General features: G+C 36.8%; 1 protein-coding gene across 1 annotated transcript in view; it reads left to right on the forward strand.

Annotated features, from left to right (window-relative positions):
• LOC127839879 (discoidin domain-containing receptor 2-like) overlaps positions 1-25,708 on the forward strand; it is a 71,634-nt gene that overhangs the window by 22,901 nt on the left and 23,025 nt on the right. Inside the window, exons 3-7 of the mRNA XM_052368270.1 lie at positions 6,759-6,900; positions 8,907-8,996; positions 17,045-17,192; positions 21,435-21,618; positions 24,255-24,598. Of these exons, the coding sequence (XP_052224230.1) occupies positions 6,759-6,900; positions 8,907-8,996; positions 17,045-17,192; positions 21,435-21,618; positions 24,255-24,598 (908 nt within the window). The remainder of the gene's footprint in view (positions 1-6,758; positions 6,901-8,906; positions 8,997-17,044; positions 17,193-21,434; positions 21,619-24,254; positions 24,599-25,708) is intronic.

Here is a 25,708-nt window from a genome sequence, read left to right on the forward strand (position 1 = left end):
AAATATTGCAGATTATTTATGAATTGTGCAATATATGTATGGCTTGTTGTACATTCTTAAATCTCAAAAGTATATGCATGGGTTATAAACAATGCACATTACACGAAATAAGGAAAATGTGATAAATTGACAATTCAAATATGTCGATATATAGTACATCAGGGATCATATTTTCCAGCAACATCAATCGGTCTGGATTTAAATGGGGAAAAAGTGTCCCAAAATTTTCATCCGAAATAATGACAAATTACGTTAAAATACATACCAATGATTTTGCCATTCATGAAGAGGGTATAATAATGTACAAGTTAAATTGCCTTAAGCATTTTTTAAACGGAACATACGAGTTTTCTCAATTGGTTTTATCATTAGCTATTTCATTGTTGTTTCGGTAACTGTTTTATCTGACTTTTCATCGTTGTCAATATTATTAATCTGTGTGAGTCTATACCGATGTTTTAAATCATTGTCGACTCGATAATAGCTTACACACATGCATTGAATCTAACAAATGTCTGTGCGTAGGTTGGTTACTGACAATAATAAAACCAAATAGTTGAAAAACAATTCGTGTACGTTTTAGTTTGTTGTAGAATAAACCACGGCCGATAGTTAAGATGCGTAGGGATAAAATCACGAGTGCGAAGCACGATTGATTAAAAACCACGCATCTTAACTTCCGTTTGTGGGTTATTCAACAACAAACAAAACTAAAGATTTATACAATGTATATTATTTTTATTGTGTCGTGAAGTTCCGCCCATAAAAATAACTTTCGGCTGTTCTGTCAATCAAAACTGCAACTTTCATTCATTTATTGCCAGATTATTACGCTGGAAAAAATGTATCAGCATGTTTTGTTTAGTTACAGCACGTGCTTTCAGTGTATAAGGTCCGCCCACAATTATTGCAGAATATCCGATTTTCTTCTTTGTTTATATGAAAGTTTACTGACTGTATCATGCATGAAATGCACAATTTCCATGAGGACAACATCGAGGTTTTAATCTCCGAAGTAACTGTCAACGATTTTATCGTGGACGAGCACACATTACGGACCGAATAGTGTGCTAGGTATAAGCCGGTGAAATTATCGATTGATATTGACACTAGGTTACTCACGCTTGACTAATACACAACCACGCGAATCTTCGTTGTTTGGGGTCATACGCTGATGCTAGTCGGCCGACGTGCAATAGACTGGTCCTGACCGGTTTAGAGACTGCAGTGAATGGTTTATCACACCTAATCGAAATAAGAATGTAATTAGGGTTTGCTACATGTAGCATGTGCACTGCGTAATCGATTTCATGACATGGGAATTTTAGCAAACAGAATCGGACCGACTCTTTGGGATTTGCAATCGGTCTTTCATGACCCCAATCGGTCTAGGACCGACAAAACCGAAAAAAATATGATCCCTGCAGTACATGTACATGTGAAATAAGTTGCGTTTATAATAAATCGTCAAATTTGTTGGGGGGAAAATGATGCAATAAGTGTCATTTTCAGCTGATTCATCATTATACGGATGGCGAAAAATTATGTCATATGACTAGATTTTAAGGTTGAAGGTCGTATAATTTTGAAGCTAAAGTTTTTTTTCGACTTTATTTCTTATGAAAAATCATTCAGTGGTAAAGTAAAAAATAGTCCGTGCACGCGACAGGTATATCCCACAGTGTTGAATACATGCTAGTATATTTCATAAGGTGTTATACCATCAATGTCGCGTTGAAAATGGGATAAAATTGTTTAGCTTAGTATGTCTATATTTTAGTCAATGTGAGCAATAATAGCAGATGGGAAAAAATACCAGAAAGGCATATGTACATCAAAAGGGTGCTAGGTCATAAAATGAACATATGCCATTTTATTAGCAATAAATTCCAACGAAATGTAATCAAACAGTGGTTACAATAACAGTTATGCAATAATAAAAGAAACATTTTATTTCTGTAACTTATAAATGTTATTTTATTATGTGTGATTATTTGTGTGTGGGTCCATCTACCACAAATCAGAAGCAGAGTGAAAATGGCTATGTGCAAACAGCATAAAACAAGAACAGCCTGCGAGTAACTCGCAGTCTCTTCAGGTTTTATGCTGTTTGCTGCTCATCGGTATCTAAGGATTGCAAGTGAAGCCTTTAAAACTTGAATCTAGTCAGAAAAATCTTTAATTATATTTAACTTTCTAAGGTACCACAAATGCGTCAAAATATGTATCTAAGTGGTGAAGGGTTAATTAATTGTTGAAACTTTAATTATAATTGTATATCTGATTATGACTAATTGCGCCCGTAGAGGGTTACCACTGGTAACCCTCAACGGGCACAAGTCATAACATGATATACAATTATACTGAGTACTCGGGGAAAGTTGTACTCATGTTTCATGTATTTCGTGAAAATTGTAGTCATGCTTCACATATTTAGTGAAAGTTGTACTCACAGTTTTTAATGCATTTGGTGAAAGTTGTACTCATGTTGCATGTACATGGTTAAAGTTGCACTGACATGTTTCATCAGCAATGTACATTTTTAGGAGCTAATTATATAGTGCACTGAAACTTTTTAGACACAATTTCTCAAATATTGAAGACAAAAGAACGAAACATTAAGCTGACAATGTTACTATACATAGTATACCGGTGAAACTCCACCATTTTCAGCAATATTTCTAGTCTATTTGCAAACATAGCAACCAGAATTCTTGACGTAGGAACAAAATGAAATGACATGCATTATCTCCATGTTGCCATCTGTCCATGTTTAAAGTTTCATGAAAAGATATGAAAAACTTTTAAAGTTATCGCAGGATCCAGAAAAGTGTGACAGACTGACAGACTGTCACAGACAGAGCGCCAACCATACACTGTAAGTCCCCTCCAGTTTCACCAGTTGGGGACAAATAACAGCTCCTTAAACACTTCTAACAGTTTTCACTTTGTCATAAAGTGAGTGGCATTCTGGGAAAACGTGGCTAAATGCATGTGTGTACAGTGTAGTCTCAGATGAGTCTGTACAGTCCACATAGGCAAATCAGGGACAGCACTTTTCACTGTTATTGGGGGAATCGTTTATGTACAAGAAGTCTCTTCGATTAAAAATCTATTTAAGGCAAGAAATTGTTATCCCTGATTAGCATGTGATAACTTCACAGGCTAGTCTGGAACGATACTTTAAGCACATGCATTAAGCACGGTTTTCACAGAGCACGGCTCGTGTGTTTATGATATAACTCATAACACTGCATGTTGGGATTCCGCAATATTGGCAGTGGGTGGACATAATTTCTGATTCTGATTATTCACATGTTGTTATAGCCTGTTGATTCTCTATTACTTAGCAAATAGTTAATTACCACATTATAAATTAATAATCATGTTCTTTTGTCATTGTAATGGAATTCTTTCAACTGTCATTACGATTAACGTCATACAAATGGCAGTTTTGAAGAATTTGTAGAATTTCAAACCTCATGGGTGTAATTTGGGATTTTAAAGTGTTATTTTACATTTGAATAGACATTTTCCATCATTTATTATAGGTCATTATGAATTTGATTGACAGTCTTTAGCAGGTAATATATTGAGCTCACATGTGAAAGTAAAATATTGATTACAATTTAATTTGATATGGTATAATAATGGCTTCATTTTTCCATTAAAAACTATTTATTATGTAGAATATTAATAATTTGCAATAACTTTTTTATTTAGGTCAGATCAGGAAATCAATTACACTTCAACACCGTTATTTCGAAGTCGTCGGGACCGTTAAAAAAACTTCGGATTAACGATTATTAGAAATAAACATTTGACTGAAGACATCTTTGATTCTGTAAAAAATGAAACGTTATGGAATTCACATGGTTCGGTTACACGCTTACTGAAAAGCGTAAATTAGTCAGAAAGCAATAGTTTTCCATTTGTAACAAACGGAGGAATAAAACGATTATTTTTCTTGTTTTTATTTTTGTCTTATTACAGAACATATAAAATATAATGAAAAGCACAAATTATCAGACAAACATACATATTAATACATTTTCGGAAATTAATTAACATTTTTTTTTACTAATACGCGATGTCTCTCTGAACACCGGCGTTCGCGCAGACGACAAAGGTGTAATTATCGGCTTGTGACGAGCCACGACAAAGGTGTGAAATTACGCTCAGTATTTTGCAGTTTTAACTTCAGATTAAAGATTGTTAATAAGGTGCAAATTATAGTGTTGGGACCGACTGCATCACTTCGAATTAATGATTTCTTCGGTTTAACGAAGTTCGGATTAACAATGAAGTTTTACATTAAACAAAGGAGAACCAATATCGGGACCCGCAAAATACTTCGAAACAACGGTGACTTCGGATTATCGGTGTTCGAAATAACGGTGTTGAAGTGTATAGATGACCCTTGCTCTGTGAAAAGGGGATTTAAATAATAATGCATTTGTGCAGTGTCATACCAGATTAGCCTGTGCAGTCCGCACCAGATAATCAGAGAAGACACTTTCCGCTTTTATTGTATTTTTCGTCTAAAGTTAGTCTCTTCTGAGCAAAAAATCCAGTTAAGGCGGAAGTGTTGTCCCTGATTATCCTGTGGGGACTGCACTGGCTAATCTGGGACAGCACTTTGCACACATGCATTAAACCCCATTTTCACAGAGTACTGCTCAAATATTAAATCACCAGAGGCTGAGTGGTCTCATTACTGGACCGGGAGGCACAGGCTGGTCTGGTGTAACTCTGGCGGCATATTTTTAGTTCACAATCTACTTTTTTTTTCACATTCAGCATATTTTGTCAGACCAAAGTCGTTTATTATATAATTCTGATGAAAAATGGAGGCTTTTACAAGTCAAAAAGCAACATTTGCTATTTTTCCGAGACATATTCTCAGTTACTGTAAAATCATTATTATTTGTGGCACAATATTTTTTTTTTGATTTGGTGGGTTGTCCAATGCGCAAAATTATCAAAAACACATCGGAAGACAGCCAATGTGAATTCCCCTTTTTTTCCAAAATCAGAAATCTTCAAAGTTATGCGTCCACATAAGTCTTTTTTTAAAACAAAATTTCAATCTGACAAATATAAATGATTTTACAGTATCAAAAAACAACAGAAGTGCCTGAGTTTGACAGAATATGAACCCTGGTATTTGTGTTAATGTCACTGGGAGATCACAGACATTAACCTCCTTTTGATTACTGCTAATGACCCCCACAGCAGCTTTCATCAATCTCACTTCAGTGTTTCTTTGGACATTTTTTTGTTGCCAGCTGTAATGAGCCTCAAACTGTTGCTGTTAGAAGAAACAATACTAAACACTGTAAACAGTTTAATATAATATTACACTGCTAAAATAAATCGTGTTCTGGGAAAACTGGTCTTAAAGCATTTGCAATCTTAACATGCTAATCAGGGACGCCACTTTCATGGAATTGTTCGGTTATAAAGGAAGTCTCTTCTAAACAGAAATCAAGTTCAGGCAGAAAATGTTGTCCCTGATAAGCCTGTGCAGACTGCGTTGGCTAATCTAGGACGATACTTAGCACACTTGCGTTAAGCACCGTTTCCCAGATTGAGACTCGGGTTATTAACCCTTTGCATGCTGGGAAATTTGTCATCTGCTAAAATGTTGTCTGCTAAATTTCTAAAATTAGCATTTTCTTCGATTTTTTTCAAATAATACTATCAAAATAGCAAACAGTTTGGATCCTGATGAGACGCCACGTTCTGTGGCGTCTAATCTGGTACCAAACTGTTTGCACAGGCCTTCAAAATGCGGTTCCCGCACTGAAAGGGTTAAAAAAGTTTCATTTTTTACTGCTTAAAAAGTGATGCATTACCGGTATGTTGTTTTTGATCCTCATTATTGCTTGCATTTGTGAACATCTGTACATTCAAAGACATTTGAACTTATCTCTCAAGAGCTCTTGAGTTTAATAGCTTACATAATTGAAACATGATTAATTACCTCTTAATGTGTTAACAAATTCATTTTGCACATAATTTCTGCAAACAGTTCTTATGACAGAAACCCGGGTGTTAAATTATTTTTTTGCTCATAAGCAAAGAATTTTGATGTCTATCTCACATATGGTGATTTTTATATGTGAAACACGAATATAAGCCCAGTTGTGCAATTAATTCCGACAACAAATGTTTGTGTTTTGCTTTTACGGCTTTTTGAGTGTGGCTGATTGCTTGGGGTAATATTCAATATATTTGAAGCATTATAAATAATAGCCAACACTGATGTTATTGAAATAAACAGTCTGATGAATGTTATTGTTGGTCAATAAAATGGGCATAAAGTTGGGTACATAAGATATTGGCTGTAGGACTTGAGGCTGTTGTTACTGTTATTAAATAGTACTAAGTTTATATCAGTGCTGTTTAATGTTACCAAAAGTCATGATGAGCAGAGTCATATTTGGATGTGCTTGCTTGCTGGTTAGGAAACCGACCTGACCTTTATCTTTAATAGTTCCTAGGATACTGACCCCTGACCTCTACTTGTGTGTTTGGTGCTAGGAGACTGACCTCTGTGTATGTTTCAAGGATACTGATCTCTGACCTGTATGTGTGTTTGTTTCTAGGATACTGACCTCTATGTGTGTTTGTTGCTAGGATACTGACCCCTAACCTCTACATGTTTGTTTGTTTCCATGATACTGACCCCTGACATCTATGTGTGTTTGTTGCTAGGATACTGTCCCCTGACCTCTATGTGTGTTTGTTGCTAGGATACGTACAGAGACGATGGGAGGAGCCTGGTGTCCCAAACCGATGATCAGCCAGAACTCATATGAGTACCTGCAGATTGACCTCGGCAAACTCTCCGTGGTAACCATGGTGGAGATCCAGGGACGCTTTGGGAATGGCCAGGTTTGTCAAGTAACATAGCTGGCAATTTTGTATTTGTCTGTGCCTAACTGTTTATTACAATTAGTAATAATGAAATTAGTTACCATTTGTGTAAACAAGAAACATGGTGGCCATGTTTATTTGCATTTAACTATAGTAAATATTTTTTATTCAAAGATACATTTTATTTTTCAGTAAGAGGTTCAATCACATTCCAGTAGTTTTCAATTTCATGCTGTTAGAGTAAAAGCTTGCCAGTCTTGTTTAACAAAATGCTTAGATAAATCTATGAACATAAATAATAAAAAAAATGTCAGAAAAGGATTGGGTGCAGCAAGTATGAAAATAATGAGTTTGCTGATATATAACTAGATACAAGCTATTAGTTATAAAAGACAAGATAAAACAGCAGTGGTCTTTGCAGAACAATATCTTATTTAGGGTTTTATCATTGTACAAATGCCTTGTAACCATCTTGCATGCTATCAATGCAATAAAACACAAATGTGCTAGGATGTGATAGCCATTTTCACAACAATCAAGAAACTATTGTTCCTAATTATTCCATGAGATAAATTTCTTTGGTTATTGCTGAATAACTGCTCATCAAATAAGTGCCAGACCTTTGAGAATAGTGTTCGTCTGCAAAAAGTATTTAGTAGTTAGCAATAATTTATTTTAACTAGATTGTCATATATTGATCACCTTTGTAACCAATCAATTATAATGAAGAACTTCCAAAATATTCTCCTGGGTCATCAGCTCACAACAAGAAGATTGTTTTCAGCTTTCATGGTTTGGCCTGAAAGACACTTCTTGTGTGTTTTCATATTACCATACTTGTATTGTGCGCAACTTTATGCAGTCTGTTTAGGTTTTACACTGTTTGCTGCTCATCAGTAACTAAGGGTTGGAAATGAAGCCTTTAAAACTTGAATCTAGTAAGAAAGGTATTTAATTAAATGGAACTTTCTAAGGGACTACAAATGGGTCAAAATACATATCTAAATGATAAAGAGTTAAATCTGTCCTGCACTAAGACTGAGAGATAAGAGGCAAAATACTGGGAATGTGCAAGCTTTTTTTATTACTCCAAATAAATTGGAAAGTTTAGATAAAACAATAACATTTAATTTTATTATTCATATCTAGTTTCTGTGAAAACAATTTTAAACATAATTTTAATACATTTTCAGCATGTGTAACTTTGAAATGCATGTTTTTTGTGAAAAACAAAATCATTTTATTTCAATTGCTGGGATAAATTACAGAAATTAACAAAACTACCCATAATTCACACCATTCTTATCATGCGACATATTTTCCACTTATCATTAGAGGCTCTACTTACAAATAGTCCAGATAAGCCCAGTAATTTATGACTTCCATGAGGGCTCCAGATTCCATAAAATAATAACTGCCCCCTTTGAGGTTTAAAGCTCATTGTCAACTGGTTATCTGGTTTATGAGGGGAGCAGCTAGTTATGATAGATTCCAGAAAATAAGTTGTTTACAACAGCACTATTTCTCGTACTCTGGCACCTTAAAATGTTAAAGTAAAAGATTTACCAAAAAATATTAGAAAGAGAAACATAATTACATGAAATAGTTTAAACTATCAGGGACCTTTATTGTTATAAAGTTTATAATAATGTTAATACACAATTATTATTCTATTCTTAATCTCTTGGAAAAAGGCAAGGCAGAGGTATTTTGTTTTGCATATTTTGGAACGATGGCAAGACCAAATCTTGTAGGAGTGATTTCTAAAGAGTTCATAGGCCTGGGACCTTCATAACTAGGTTAGGCAGAGGTCATTGTGTCCATAGAGGATGGAGGTCAAAGTCAAGCTAAAAATAATTAAATAAAGAAACAGTCACATACTCTTAGGGAGGAGATTGTAAAACATTGACATTATGCTAATGTTTTCTGGTTGAAATGTAAAATGTATTTGAGATCAAATATGGAAAAAGAAAATGATGTAAAAAATTAATGGTTTTCATAATAACGCAACATTGTGCTTGCAGGGTCAGGAGTACACAGAGCAGTTCCTGTTGGAATATCAGAGGGAGGACATGGGCGAGTGGATGAGATTCAGGGACAAGCAGGGAACAGAGGTAATGTCTACAATAGAATAAAACAAGCAGGTAAAGGAAGCTATGTATACAATAGCATGAAACAAGCATGGACAGGAAGTTATGTCTTCCATAGCATGAAACAAGCAGGGGAAGGAAGATAATGTCTACAATAGCATGTAACAAGCAGGTGACAGAGGTAATGTCTACAATAGCATGCAACAAGGGGGAGAGGATGTTATGTCTGCAATAGCATGCAACAAGCAAGGCCAGGAGGTAGTGTCTACAATAGCATGTAACAGGCAGGGCAAGGAAGTAATGTCTTCCATAGCATGTAACAAGCTGGGTCAGGGAGGTAATGTCTACAAAAGCATGTAACAAGCAGAGGCAGGAAGGTATGTCTACTATAGCATTTAACAAGCAGGGGCAGCAGGTAATGTCCATTATAGCATGTAACAAGCAGGGAATGGAGGTAATGTCTACAATAGCATGTAACAAACAGGGGATGAAAGTTATGTCTACAATATCATTTAACAAGCAGGGACAGGGGGTAATCTCCACAATAGCATGTAACAAGTAGGGGCAGGAGGTAGTGTCTGCAATAGCATGTTACAGGTCATAATACACCAAATAGTTTCCCTATATAATTCAATGTAAAAGCGACAACTTTGAGCGAAAATAAATGCAACATTTTGCACATAGAGACCCCCATAACCATACCTTTTCTTAAAGGCCATTCTAAGCGGAATCGATTTATGCAATAAAAAAGATATGTCATGTACAAAGCAAGAAAGAACTTGACACAAATCAAAATCGACTGTTTTTGCAACTTTTTTTTTCGGCCGTTTCTTAGTGAAATGTAACCTTTTCTACTGCAATGGTTTACTTTAGTCTTCAAGTGTATCATATTTCAGGGATTCAGTTGTGAACACCTATTCATGCCCTAGCATTATCTCCGCAAGATCACACCCCAATAATGGTAAAAAGTGTCAAACATGCCTTCCTGTCAACTATGATATTTTTTTAGAGAGTACAGCCCTACATGAAGCGATCATTTAGTGTATTGTAACCTATAAGACAACGTTGACTGTTAACATCGCGAAAAATAAGCACTTCTCGATACTTATTAACCTATTTTCTATGTGCATGCCAATTTTCAGACCGATCTTTCACGTAGAAATGCTTGAAAATGCATTTTATTATAACGCCTGATAAGCCATGTGGCTTTCGCGTTCGGAGCTTTGATTTATAAAGGGCGTTCAGGCGCAAAACGATTACCCTAAATAATTACAATCGGTCAAATTACTGGAATATTGTTACAAGCTATGTAGAAAAAGAAGTAAACAACTATTAAAACGTGTTCATGAGCTCTTTCAGCACAAATTGTTGCGATTTGAGATGCTCAAGACGAGTTTTTGTATGTTTTTTTTTCTTATTTTCCTCTGAAAACGTATTTTTTTCTTAAAAACTCACGATGCTCCTTAAATTCGCGAAACAAACGCATTTATTCCGTGAAATTTGCCAAAACGCGTCATATGCCACTAAAAAAATGATGATTTTCTGTAAATACAGCTCCTTTGTGACTAGGCCTGGTTTTGCGTTTAGGTCATAATACACCAAATAGTTTCCCTATATAATTCAATGTAAAAGCGACAACTTTGAGCGAAAATAAATGCAACATTTTGCACATAGAGACCCCCATAACCATACCTTTTCTTAAAGGCCATTCTAAGCGGAATCGATTTATGCAATAAAAAAGATATGTCATGTACAAAGCAAGAAAGAACTTGACACAAATCAAAATCGACTGTTTTTGCAACTTTTTTTTCCGGCCGTTTCTTAGTGAAATGTAACCTTTTCTACTGCAATGGTTTACTTTAGTCTTCAAGTGTATCATATTTCAGGGATTCAGTTGTGAACACCTATTCATGCCCTACCATTATCTCCGCAAGATCACACCCCAATAATGGTAAAAAGTGTCAAACATGCCTTCCTGTCAACTATGATATTTTTTTAGAGAGTACAGCCCTACATGAAGCGATCATTTAGTGTATTGTAACCTACAAGCAGGGAACAGAGATAATGTCTACAGAAGCCTGTTACAAGCACAGGCAGGAGATAATGTATACAATAGCATGTAAAAAGCAGGTGACGGAAGTTATTTTTACAAAAGCACGCAACAAGCACGGCCAGGAAGTTATTTCTACAAAAGCGTGTAACAAGCAGGGGCAGGAGGTAACATCTACAATAGCATGAAACAAGTAGGGGAGGGGAGGAGGTTTTGTCTATAATAGCATGTAACAAGCAGGGGTCAGAGGTAATGTCTACAATAGCATGTAACAAGCAGAGGCAGGAGGTAATGTCTACAATAGCATGTAACAAACGGGGGTCAGAGGTAATGTCTACAATAGCATGTAACAAGCAGGGGTCAAAGGTAATGTCTACAATAGCATGTAACAAGCAAAGGCTGGAGGTAACATATAAAATATGCATGAAACCAGCAGGGGCAGGAGGTAATGTCTACAATAGCATGTAACAAACGGGGACAGGCAGTAATGTCTACAATAGCATGTAACAAGCAGGGGCAGGAGGTTATGTCTACAATAGCATGTAACAAACCGGGACAGGCAGTTATGTCTACAATAGCATGTAACAAGCAGGGGCAGGAGGTTATGTCTACAATAGCATGTAACAAGCAGGACACGGAGGTAATGTCTACAATAGCATGTAGCAAGCAGGGCCAGGAAGTTATGCCTACAATATTATGTAACAAGCTTGGCCAAAAAGTTATGCCAACAATAGCATGTAACAAGCAGAGGCAGGAGGTAATGTCTACAAAAGCATGTTACAAGCAGGGGCAGGAGGTAATATCTACAATACCTTGTAAAAAGCAGGAGAAGGAGGTTATGTATACAATAACATGTATCAAGCAGGGGAAGGAAGTAATGTCTACAATAGCATGTAACAAGTAGGGGCAGGAGGTAGTGTCTACAATAACATGTAACAAGCAGGGGCAGGATGTAATGTCTGCAATAGCATGTTACAAGCAGGGAACAGAGATAATGTCTACAGAAGCATGTTACAAGCACAGGCAGGAGATAATGTATACAATAGCATGTAAAATGCAGGTGACGGAAGTTATGTTTACAAAAGCATGCAACAAGCACGGCCAGGAAGTTATTTCTACAAAAGCGTGTAACAAGCAGGGGCAGGAGGTAACATCTACAATAGCATGAAACAAGTAAGGGAGGGGAGGAGGTTTTGTCTATAATAGCATGTAACAAGCAGGGGTCAGAGGTAATGTCTACAATAGCATGTAACAAGCAGAGGCAGGAGGTAATGTCTACAATAGCATGTAACAAACGGGGGTCAGAGGTAATGTCTACAATAGCATGTAACAAGCAGGGGTCAAAGGTAATGTCTACAATAGCATGTAACAAGCAAAGGCAGGAGGTAACATATAAAATATGCATGAAACCAGCAGGGGCAGGAGGTAATGTCTACAATAGCATGTAACAAACGGGGACAGGCAGTAATGTCTACAATAGCATGTAACAAGCAGGGGCAGAAGGTTATGTCTACAATAGCATGTAACAAACGGGGACAGGCAGTTATGTCTACAATAGCATGTAACAAGCAGGGGCAGGAGGTTATGTCTACAATAGCATGTAACAAGCAGGACACGGAGATAATGTCTACAATAGCATGTAGCAAGCAGGGCCAGGAAGTTATGCCTACAATATTATGTAACAAGCTTGGCCAGAAAGTTATGCCAACAATATCATGTAACAAGCAGAGGCAGGAGGAAATGTCTACAATAGCATGTTACAAGCAGGGGCAGGAGGTAATATCTACAATACATTGTAAAAAGCAGGAGAAGGAGGTTATGTATACAATAACATGTAACAAGCAGGGGTAGGAAGTAATGTCTACAATAGCATGTAACAAGCAAGGGCAGGAGGTAATGTCTACAATAGCATGTAACAAGCAGGGACAGGAGGTAATGTCTGCAATAGCATTTTTGAATCAGTCTGTGTTTATGTCACTATGTAAGCAACTTAGGTTTTGTTTAACTGATTGTGTTTCCCAAAGTGTAGGACATGCATTGAACAAATTCCATAAAACTTTAGTAGGTATTATATAATGGAAGGAGGACCCTTTGCCTGTTAATTTTTTGTTACTAGAAATGCCTTCCTTTCAGTTTGTATGCAAAGACAGGATTATCAAGTTTAAAGACTATTGCTCTGATCAAAATTGATATAAGAACATCCAAAGAACATTAACAAAAACATTGCAAGATAGATGGGTGGTTCTAATGTATTTCGTTATCGTTCTGTCTGCATGGGAAGGGTGAAATCATTTGATTAATTGTTTTTGTAGAGTTTGCAGAGGAGAAACAATTGACCCCCTCCACTGTCTATGTCTGTCTTGACAAACCAATGCAGATTAATTGCTGCGCTTTATGTGTTTACTTGCACAGTTTGTTTCAAGTATATTATGTAACATGGAAAAAACAAGTTGTGTTTTGTGGTTTTCACCTATTATCCATGTTTATAGAAGCAGAAATTTTGTTGCAGCTTTGATCAAGATGGTAATTGATATTGCTGCAACCAAGATGTAAAATCTTGTGTTTGTACAACGTCTATATTTTATACATTATCATTACAATAATTGACATGTTTTGTTAGTTATATTTGTTTTCCATTGTTTTACCACTGAATGTGTTCAGATTGTTATAAATGCAGAGTTTAAAACCACCAATATTAGTACCTACCATGTGTGTTTAAAAAACAATTATATATGAATCTAAATACCTCGAATATTTCTAAATACCTCAAATAATTATATTACAGCTTATTCTATACTTATCTTGTATGTTAAATCATTAATGTAAGATGGATAAACAAAGAATACAAAATGAAGACATTAAAATAAACAAAATGATGTCATGGTACTGAACAAGTTTGCTGTATTCAACAATGTTGAAATACACCCGTATTTAAAAGAGGGTCTAGTATTTAATGTTAATGCAGGTGTGATAATGGGATAAATGATAAATAATTATTATGTAGGTTGTTACTTTTTTCCATTAATAATCTATTAAATGAGGAAATGACCATGCTCTAATCCTCTTCGAATTTCTTTTATAAATAATTGTCTGATCTCTGGTGCAGTTCCCATTACTGTTATTTTGAATGCTAATCCACAAAGAACCAAATAAAGACTTATTGACAAAATAACAACAGTAACTTCTCGCCTATTTGCCCTGATAAAGTTTTAGTTAGAATGCAAATAAACAAACCAGCACTTAAAGAGAGTATTTTGATTGATGTATGGAATGCATTAATATTATTATAGGAATGAAATCTGTGAAAGCATGTTTATAAAGCAAATAATTAACTTTAGAGATAAGAGGTTTGTACAGCTAAGAAAAAAGCACTAAGGCGAAGTGTTGAAAAGCTAAAATATGTTTGTATATCATTTTTTATATATTTTAATTAAAGATTGGGTAAAAAAACAACAACGGAATCATGTGTATTTAAATTGTAATGTAAAAAAGGAAGGTTTAATTTGTTAATTTGTATGATCTGTTTTATTATTTGCATGTTTGATGCTCATTTAAAAAAAAGCAATTATATGGAAATGCCCAAGTGGACTGGTGGATAGGTCACTGGTAAATATAACAACTTAGTCTCAAGCATTATTTTTCTGGGATGCTGCTGTAGTATTACAAACAAGAAGTGAGTAAGTCATGAATCAATCTGGAGCTGTATGTTTGAGAATAAATACTTACCAATTCCTAAACATGATTATTAATGAGCAAAACCAGCAGATTTATCATTCGGAATTGCGCAGGTTATTGTACCTGCATTGCTGAGGATGCTCCAGGATATATTCCTTATCCCTTTCCCCTTCAGAAGCAAAGTGAGAATGGCCATATGCAATCAGCATAAAACCTGAGCAGCTTTCCAGTAATTTGCTAGGACAACACCTTATGCACATGCATTAACCCTTTCAGTGCTGGAGCCGAACAAGGCCTTTGCAAACAGTTTGGATCCAGATGAGACGCCACATAACATGGCGTCTCATCAGGATCAAAACTGTTTGCTATTTTGATAGTGTTCTTTGAAAAAAATCGAAGAAAATGCTAATTTTAGAAATTCAGCAGACAACATTTTAGCAGACGACAAATTTCCCAGCATGCAAAGGGTTAAGCCACATTTTCCCAGAGCGCGGCTTTATTTGATTTTCTACGGACTTCACAGGCATCAAAGTTTAGTGGTAGAGGGATATTGGCCTGTTGAATGGAATTCTGAGGGACCAGACTCTGTCATAATTAGGCATCCTCTATCATCCAGGGGAAATAAAACTGAGAATAAAAATACTGTTAAGTTATTTTTGGGAAATATCTGTGACTGAAAAACTGTCCAGAGTTAATGACTTAATAGTTCTTGTATCCCACAATTGTGCTGTTAAACCGCTGTTATCTATTGCTTGGTGAACCAATTTCATACAAAATAATAATTAAGCCTTGTGTTGGGTAAACAGGCTTTAATATGTGCGTTAAGTGCTTAACCTGTTCAGTCTACCCAGGATGATGATGAGGGACAACACTTTCCACTTCAGGGACAACACTTTCCACTTTAGGGACAACACTTTCCACTTCAGGGACAACACTTTCCACTTCAGGGACAACACTTTCCACTTCAGGGACAACACTTTCCACTTCAGGGACAACACTTTCCACTTTAGGGACAACACTTTCCACTTCAGGGACAACACTTTCCACTTCAGGGACAACACTTTCCACTTCAGGGACAACACTTTCCACTTTAGGGACAACACTTTCCACTTCAGGGACAACACTTTCCACTTTTAAGGAACTTTCTTCTTATCGAAAATCCAGTTTAGGCAAAAAGTGTTGTCCATGATTAACAGACTGCACAGGCTAATCTAGGACAACAATAATCACTATATGCATTAAACCTGTTTTTCTCAGAGACAGATCAATTGTTATTATTAAATCATTGCTGAAAGCTGATACCTCAGAAAACAAAGGGTGTGTTGGATGCAGATGTCTTAGATGTGAGCTGAAAGAATTTGGATAGAAGTGGAATTAAAAGTCAATATCTTATCACATGGGAAACCAACACATGTAGATCTATCACATATAAATCACAGGAATTTGTGAAAAGGTGTGTCTTATTGCTGATTGGCATCCATGAAAGGTGTATAAACTTATAAAGTGTGATGGGGTGTGAAAGGCCAGGGCCAGATAAATGACATAATTATACCACAAAACTTCACTTTTTTGTTCCTTTTTTTAAGTATGTTGTCTATGTTTATAGAGGAGGTACCGATAGTAATTGATGATAAAAAATGTCCTGGTAATTCATCATGTTATATTTAAAAACTGTCTGAGGATAAAGAAATTTGCTTTCCCAATTAAAATACCATTAATCAGCTGTTTATTTTATATGATAGGTGCTGATAATTCACCTGAGAAAATCCTGGGGCTTATCAGTAAAGACTTGAGAAATTCCTCAGGAAAAGGCCCCTGTATTGGAGTTATCTGATGTTATACAACACAGATTTGAGGAGATTTATTTTAGATAATGCCACTCATTTTTACAGACTTTGTAAAAATAATCTTCTCTTATTGAATATGCACCTGTGTGGTAACAGTGGCCCTTGAAAATGCTTCAAAATGATAAATTATTTTGAAAAAATAGGAATTTGAATTTAGTGTTCCATTAATTTGCAGATTTATAGGAACTTGTATTTTGAAAAGTGAAATTAGTCTTTTCTTTTTTTAAGTTATTTGAAACATGCTGATTATAACAATTTTTAATGGTGATACTGTATGAATGCAGTAAGGTTGTTCTGTAGGTTTTGATTATGCCACACTTTGAAGAAGCAGGGATGTAATTTGCATTGCAACTGTCCGTCTGTCAGTTGGTGGTCCATTTTGTTTCTGCAGGATATCTAGAGAAAGCTTATGACTAATGTATAAATATAAATGCAATTTTTTAAATGTATTAATTTTAATATAAACTAGCAATACCTCACATAATCTGTGTTTGTTTCAGTTGTTCAAGGGCAATGAGAACACGTACCTGACAGAAATGAGGGAGGTAACTCCGCCAATAATAGGCCGCCGTGTCAGGTTCATCCCGTATAGCAAGACTCTCCGTACCGTGTGCATGCGGGTTGAGATATACGGCTGCAAGTGGGAAGGTACAATCTTAATATTGTGTCATGCTTTGAGAAAACCAGGCTTAATGCACGAGCGTAAAGTATGAAGCCAGATTTAGCCTGCGCACTCTGCAGGGGCTAATCTGGGACCATACTTTTCACTTGTATGGAATTTTTCATTATTTCGAAGTCTTTTCCCAATGGAAATACAGTCTAGGCTGAAAGTGTTTTCCCTGATTATCCAGCTCAGAGTGCACAGGCTTAACCCTTTGCATGCTGGGAAATTTGTCGTCTGCTAAAATGTTGTCTGCTAAATTTCAAAAATTAGCATTTTCTCCGATTTTTTTTCAAAGAATACTATCAGAATAGCATACAGTTTGGATCCTGATGAGACGCCACGTTCTGTGGCGTCTCATCTGGATCCAAACTGTTTGCACAGGCCTTCAAAATTCGGTTCCAGCACTGAAAGGGTTAATTTGGACGATACTTTACCACATGTATAAAGCCCAGTTTTCCCAAGGCAAGACTATTTTTTCTTAATGTCCTTAAAAGGTTTTCTGAAGTATTTATAGGTTTTGAGAAAAAGAAGGAATGCCATGGTTTATAGGAGATGTCTTTGTAAGAAACATGCTGGTCTTTTTTCTTCAGTCTATTTTGTATATATTTTTGGCCATAAATGAGGACATATTTATCTAATATGATATTATGAAAACTTGTCAGTATTATGATGATTGTATTTATTTTTCTCATGTAAAAATATAAAATATTTTTTTCAAACAAGTGTGGTCTTTTTTGAAAAAAGCCTGCAGATTATTTCCATTGATTTCGTTTTTTTTCTTTTACTCTCAATGCTATTGGCCTTTTGATAACAAATCTGATAATGCATTACCGGTATTTCTGTCACCATATGCACCATATAACTGTTGTTTTTTTAAATTAGACACTCAAAAAGCTATTTATTAAAAGTTTTGTACACAAATTCTAAAGACGTCTGCAGACATTAGATTATATTACACTCATACATTTTGTTTCCTGCCGTGGTTCATTGGAAAGTGTAGTTCCTATTTCTAAAGAGTTCATTATTTTTCTCTTCGGGTTTAAAAGCAATTAAGCAATTATTGTGTGATTATTTCCTGCATCCTATGTGTGTCTGCAACTGAAAGATAAATGTTTGGGGTGCGTTTAATGAAGAACGGCGCTTTTGTCATAATTTAACGTCCGAAACCCTGTTTTCCGAGGTTGCTAGCTTTGTGGCGAATTTTACTTTCTAAGAAGTTGCAAGAGCATATATTTTTGACTGCATTTATTGAAAGAAGACAGATATATCGTTACAATGATACAGGTCTTGCAAAATTTGATACGTGGGCAATACATGAGAAAAATGCTTTGAAATTTGGCAGTTTTATAATGAGAACGTATGGGAAATGGAATTAGTGTAATTCAATGATAAGTAAATATTTTTTGTCTCAAGTGCAGTGTATCTTTGCTCAACAACCTTTAATTTATGATAATTTATTAATCGCAATTCTTATCCACAATTTCAATGCACAGACAACGTTCTTGACTTAAATTTGTTAAGTGCAACAAAATTAGCAATATATACTGTTTCACTATAATCCTGAAATCTACAATTTATGGTATTACAATCTGTGAACAGCTTTGTTAGGTTTTCTTCTTAATGATGTGATTTCTTGTAACTCTGCTGTATTATCATGAACTTGGTCCTGACGCCAAATAAATTTTATTTCAGATTGCACAATTAGCCGTAGTAAATCTTGCAGCCATAGGATTAAGATGCTCTTCAAAACTAAATAATTCTTTCTGACTGAACAAATTGTGTACAAGTTACAGAATTGTTTACAAGATCTGTTTATATAATAGTGTCTGGTATCATGTTTTTCTGCAAGAAAGCCCTGTTTTGAGTATGGTTTTATAACATCTAGCTTAGTAGTTTCGAACCTTAAAACACATTTGTAAACACAGATTGATGCATGAAAGAAAGCATTTGTTTACAGAAAGAGATGTTTCAAGGAATGTAATCCTTCTTTCATGGGCAGCTCTTACATTGTGGGTATTTTGTATGAGGTGTGGGTATCATGGTCATAATACACCAAATAGTTTCCCTATATAATTCAATGTAAAAGCGACAACTTTGAGCGAAAATAAATGCAACATTTTGCACATAGAGACCCCCATAACCATACCTTTTCTTAAAGGCCATTCTAAGCGGAATCGATTTATGCAATAAAAAAGATATGTCATGTACAATGCAAGAAAGAACTTGACACAAATCAAAATCGACTGTTTTTGCAACTTTTTTTTTCGGCCGTTTCTTAGTGGAATGTAACCTTTTCTAGTGCAATGGTTTACTATAGTCTTCAAGTGTATCATATTTCAGGGATTCAGTAGTGAACACCTATTCATGCCCTACCATTATCTCCGCAAGATAACACCTGAATAATGGTAAAAAGTGTAAAACATGCCTTCCTGTCAACTATGATATTTTTTTAGAGAGTACAGCCCTACATGAAGCGATCATTTAGTGTATTGTAACCTATAAGACAACGTTTACTGTTAACATCGCGAAAAATAAGCACTTCTCGATACTTATAAACCTATTTTCTATGTGCATGCCAATTTTTAGACCGATCTTTCACGTAGAAATGCTTGAAAATGCATTTTATTATAACGCCTGATAAGCCATGTGGCTTTCGCGTTCGGAGCTTTGATTTATAACGGGCGTTCAGGCGTAAAACGATTACCCTAAATAATTACAATCGGTCAAAATACTGGAATATTGTTACAAGCTATGTAGAAAAAGAAGTAAACAACTATTAAAACGTGTTCATGAGCTCTTTCAGCACAAATTGTTGCGATTTGAGATGCTCAAGACGAGTTTTTGTACATTTTTTTTCTTATTTTCCTCTGAAAACGTATTTTTTTCTTAAAAACTCACGATGCTCCTTTAATTCGTGAAACAAACGCATTTATTCCGTGAAATTTGCCAAAACGCATCATATCTCACTAAAAAAATGATGATTTTCTATAAATACAGCACCTTTGTGACTAGGCCTGGTTTTGCGTTTAGGTCATAATACACCAAATAGTTTCCCTATATAATTCAATGTAAAAGCGACAACTTTGAGCGAAAATAAATGCAACATTTTGCACATAGAGACCCCCATAACCATACCTTTTCTTAAAGGCCATTCTAAGCGGAATCGATTTATGCAATAAAAAAGATATGTCATGTACAATGCAAGAAAGAACTTGACACAAATCAAAATCGACTGTTTTTGCAACTTTTTTTTTCGGCCGTTTCTTAGTGGAATGTAACCTTTTCTAGTGCAATGGTTTACTATAGTCTTCAAGTGTATCATATTTCAGGGATTCAGTAGTGAACACCTATTCATGCCCTACCATTATCTCCGCAAGATAACACCTGAATAATGGTAAAAAGTGTAAAACATGCCTTCCTGTCAACTATGATATTTTTTTAGAGAGTACAGCCCTACATGAAGCGATCATTTAGTGTTTTGTAACCTCATCACAGGTTGTTGTTGGTGGGTTTGGAGTTTAAATTGCTGGCATTTTGTTGGTGGGTGGGGCATGATTTTCCAGGTATTTTGTTGGTGGGTGGGGCATGATTTTCCAGGTATTTTGTTGGTGGGTGGGGCGTGCATTCCAGGTATTTTGTTGGTGAGTGGGGTGTGCATTACAGGTATGTTGTTGGTGGGTGGGGCGTGCATTACAGGTACTTTACAGGTATTTTGTTGGTGGGTGGAACGTGCATTACAGTTATTTTGTTGGTGAGTGAGGCGTGCATTTCAGGTACTTTATAGCTATTTTGTTGGTTGGTGGAACGTGCATTACAGGTATTTTGTTGGTGGATATGGGCGTGCATCACAAGTATTTTGTTGGTGGATGGGGCGTGCATTACAAGTATTTTATTGGTGAGTGAGGCATGCATTACAGGTACTTTACAGGTATATTGTTGGTGGGGGGGGTGCATTACAGGTACTTTGTTGGTGGGTGAGGGTGCATCATAGGTATTTTGTTGGTGGGTGGGGGATGCATTACAGGTATTTTGTTGGTGGGTGGGGGATGCATAACAGGTATTTTGTTGGTGGGTGGGTGTGCATTGGGGTATTGTTGTCCTTAACTTTGTTTTTTCAAATCATTGGATCAAATTGTTACCTGTCCTCAGGGAAACTTGTTTATATGTACATTGTTTTCTATTTCAGACAGTGTGGTGTCATAAAGCATGAGTTCTATATATTCCAGATGGTGTGGTGTCGTACAGCGTACGTCAGGGAGACCGACGTGGCTCGGAGCTAGACTTTGTGGACTTCACGTACGACGGCATGATCCAGGAGAACTTCCTGTTGGAGGGGCTGGGTCAGCTGACAGATGGGGAGATAGGGGACTACAACTTCAGGCTCGACAACGAAGATCTGCGGATAAAAGGGTATGAGATTGTCGCTTTACAAAGGCTTTTTTAAAACCTATTTATTTTCGCTTGTTTTCATCAAGAGCGTAAGGCTTATTGAAATTATTTTGAGTATGTGTCCTGGGTAGAACCTGCACTTAATGTTTGTGTTGAGATCTAAAGAATGATCCCACAGTGGGGATAGAACCCATGACCTCCCGGTTGCTAGGGGGACACCATATCCACTACACCACGGCAACCTTACATTGACTTGAAACAATAGTCATGTATGTCAGTGCTGCTTAGGTTCTTTTGTTGTAGAAACTCTCTTAGTGCTAAAAGCCAACTTGAGTATTTCATATCACAAGAATTATGTTATATATGACAAAAGATATGTATGTTATTTTCAATTGTTTATAGAAATATTTTAAGTGAAGCAGTGTGTATAATGCTTACAACTTTCATGTCATCTTTCAACTACCAAATTCAAAACAATAAAGAATGCAGATTCAAAAATGCAGATTCATGCATGTGTTGTAGTTCTGGCAGCTGAATTTTATCATCACTGAGAGTGTCTTTTGTGTAATAAAGAGCTGAGCGAATTCATAATGGCACAGGAATAAAAGAATTCCTTCAAAGATGCACATTATCTCTGTGATACTTTTATTTTCATACATAATTCCAACATCTTGTTAAAAGTTGTCTGAATGTTAGAAGCGCAACGTAAACAAATTTACAAAGCGAATTTCCTTCTCAACACATTCTATGGAAAACGTATATTGCACTGCAGTTCTGCACTAAAATACCTGTTAAGAGATTCATATCTGTATAAATTCAATGCGCTAGAGAGATGTTGGCAGATAAGTAACTTTATTAATAGCCATTGAAACTGGTAATTGGAGGGATTTACCAAAAAATATCACTCCGCAAGGTTCTCTAATAATCTATTAAAATTTGTTTTTAACTTGGATTATTAAACCTTTGCATTTAAAAAATAAATGTGACCCTTTAATATAGCACAACTTATTGCATTAATCAATCCGTTGTTGTTAATTGCTTTCAGTATACAGTAACTACAGGTTCCATGTATTGTGTCATGGTATCACTGAAACTTTCATTTTATAAATGGTCTGCTCTCGGTGAAAAGGGGGTTAAATGCATGTGCACAAAGTGTCGCCCCAGATTAGCCTGTGCAGTGTGCACAGGCTGTTCAGGGATGACACTTGCTTCAGGCTGTTCAGGGATGACACTTGCTTCAGGCTGTTCAGGGATGACACTTGCTTCAGGCTGTTCAGGGATGACACTTGCTTCAGGCTGTTCAGGGATGACACTTGCTTCAGGCTGTTCAGGGATGACACTTGCTTCAGGCTGTTCAGGGATGACACTTGCTTCAGGCTGTTCAGGGATGACACTTGCTTCAGGCTGTTCAGGGATGACACTTGCTTCAGGCTGTTCAGGGATGACACTTGCTTCAGGCTGTTCAGGGATGACACTTGCTTCAGGCTGTTCAGGGATGACACTTGCTTCAGGCTGTTCAGGGATGACACTTGCTTCAGGCTGTTCAGGGATGACACTTGCTTCAGGCTGTTCAGGGATGACACTTGCTTCAGGCTGTTCAGGGATGACACTTGCTTCAGGCTGTTCAGGGATGACACTTGCTTCAGGCTGTTCAGGGATGACACTTGCTTCAGGCTGTTCAGGGATGACACTTGCTTCAGGCTGTTCAGGGATGACACTTGCCTTGCTTCAGGCTGTTCAGGGATGACACTTGCTTCAGGCTGTTCAGGGATGACACTTGCTTCAGGCTGTTCAGGGATGACACTTGCTTCAGGCTGTTCAGGGATGACACTTGCTTCAGGCTGTTCAGGGATAACACTTGCTTCAGGCTGTCCAGGGATGACACTTGCTTCAGGCTGTTCAGGGATGACACTTGCTTCAGGCTGTTCAGGGATGACACTTGCTTCAGGCTGTTCAGGGATGACACTTTTGCTTAAACTGGATTTTTGCTGAGGAAAGACTTCCTTAAAAGAAAAAACAAACAATAAAAGCGAAAAGTGTTGCCCCTGATGTGCATATGGGGACTACACAGGCTAATATGGGACGATACTTTACGTACATGCATTAAACCTCCTTTTCACAGAGAAATGCTCAAATGCTTCAAACAGTTGTTGAAGTGAGATAGATGTTTAAAAGAAAAAAAAACAACCTTAACGTGTTATGTTTAATAAATTATAGAGTAGTTATTGACCTTGTGCCAATAGTCTCAATTTTCCATGGTGTTTTTTTTTAAATTCACAACACAAAATACCAGCAGTATGTTTACACATTATAATTACAAACAATGAAATCAGTCTAATACTATTAACACAGTTTATGTAGCAAATATTTTAATATCCTTTCCACTCAGAAACACAGTGAAAATGACTACATGCAACCAGCATTAAACCAGAACATCTTGCACACAATTTGGCTGTTCAGGTTTTACACTGTATGTTTGCTGCTTATCATTAACTTTCGGTTTGAAAAGAACCCTTAAAAAACTTGAATCTATTAAGAAAGGTCTTTAATTAATTTGATTTTCTAAGGGACTACAAGCGTGTCAATTGTGTATCTGAGAGGTAAATGTTTATTGTTGAAAACATTTTGTTACGTGAAAAAGTCCCGTCTACTTGCAGATATGAGTGGGTGGGCTGGCGTAATGACACACAGGACTTCCTTGGCCCTCTGATCATCACGTTCAAATTTGACCAAGTCCGCAACTTCAGCAAAGTCTTCATCAACTGCAACAACCTTTTCTCCAAGGACGTTCGTGTTTTCAAGGTGGCGCTGGTTTACTTCAGCGTGGGTGGGAATCTCTACCAGAACTCGCCGGTGAAGTATGACTTTATTCGGGACGACGTGGTGGAGTATTCGAGACCCGTGATGATCAAACTCAACAACAACGTGGGCCAGTACGTCCGTTTGCAGTTGTACTTTGATGCCAAGTGGATCATGATCAGTGAGGTGCAGTTCATATCAGGTATGCAACCAGGAATATCGACATATCTTAAGGTGCAGTTCATATCAGGTAAGCAACCAAAACTATTGAAATACTTGAGCCTTGCACTGGGGAAACAGGGTTACATGCATGTGTGTAAAGTGTTGTCAGAGATTAGCTTGTGTTGTCTGCACAGGCTAATCAGGGACAACACTTTTCGCTTTTATGGAATTTTAAATTAAAAGAAGTATATTCTAAAAGAAATACAGTCAAGGCGCAAAGTGTCGTCTAAGATTAGCCTGTGGCTAATCTGGGACTACGCAACAGGCTTATCTGGGACTATGCAACAGGCTAATCTGGGACTACGCAACAGGCTAATCTGGGACTACGCAACAGGCTAATCTGGGACTACGCAACAGGCTGCAACAGGCTAATCTGGGACTACGCAACAGGCTAATCTGGGACTACGCAACAGGCTAATCTGGGACTACGCAACAGGCTAATCTGGGACTACACAACAGGCTAATCTGGGACTACGCAACAGGCTGCAACAGGCTAATCTGGGACTACGCAACAGGCTAATCTGGGACTATGCAACAGGCTAATCTGGGACTACGCAACAGGCTAATCTGGGACTACGCAACAGGCTAATCTGGGACTACGCAACAGGCTAATCTGGGACTACGCAACAGGCTAATCTGGGACTACGCAACAGGCTAATCTGGGACTACGCAACAGGCTAATCTGGGACTACGCAACAGGCTAATCTGGGACTACGCAACAGGCTAATCTGGGACTACGCAACAGGCTAATCTGGGACTACGCAACAGGCTAATCTGGGACTACGCAACAGGCTAATCTGGGACTACGCAACAGGCTAATCTGGGACTACGCAACAGGCTAATCTGGGACTACGCCTGTGGCTAATCTGGGACTACGCTTTATGCACATGCATTTTCCATTGGTTCCAGTGCTCACCTCTATTCAGGATTTTTATTCAATAAAGAGTTATTGATTGCTGAAGCTGTTTTTCTCATCAGTAATTTAATACTTACCACAAATTAAATTGAATTTACTTTGGAAATGTTATGTGCATGTTTCATGAATTTTGAAGTGGAATTTTTAATGTATGTCCATTGATACAAGCAATTT

This window comes from Dreissena polymorpha, chromosome 7 (genome assembly GCF_020536995.1).
Source record: "Dreissena polymorpha isolate Duluth1 chromosome 7, UMN_Dpol_1.0, whole genome shotgun sequence".
Classification (NCBI taxonomy): domain Eukaryota; kingdom Metazoa; phylum Mollusca; class Bivalvia; order Myida; family Dreissenidae; genus Dreissena; species Dreissena polymorpha.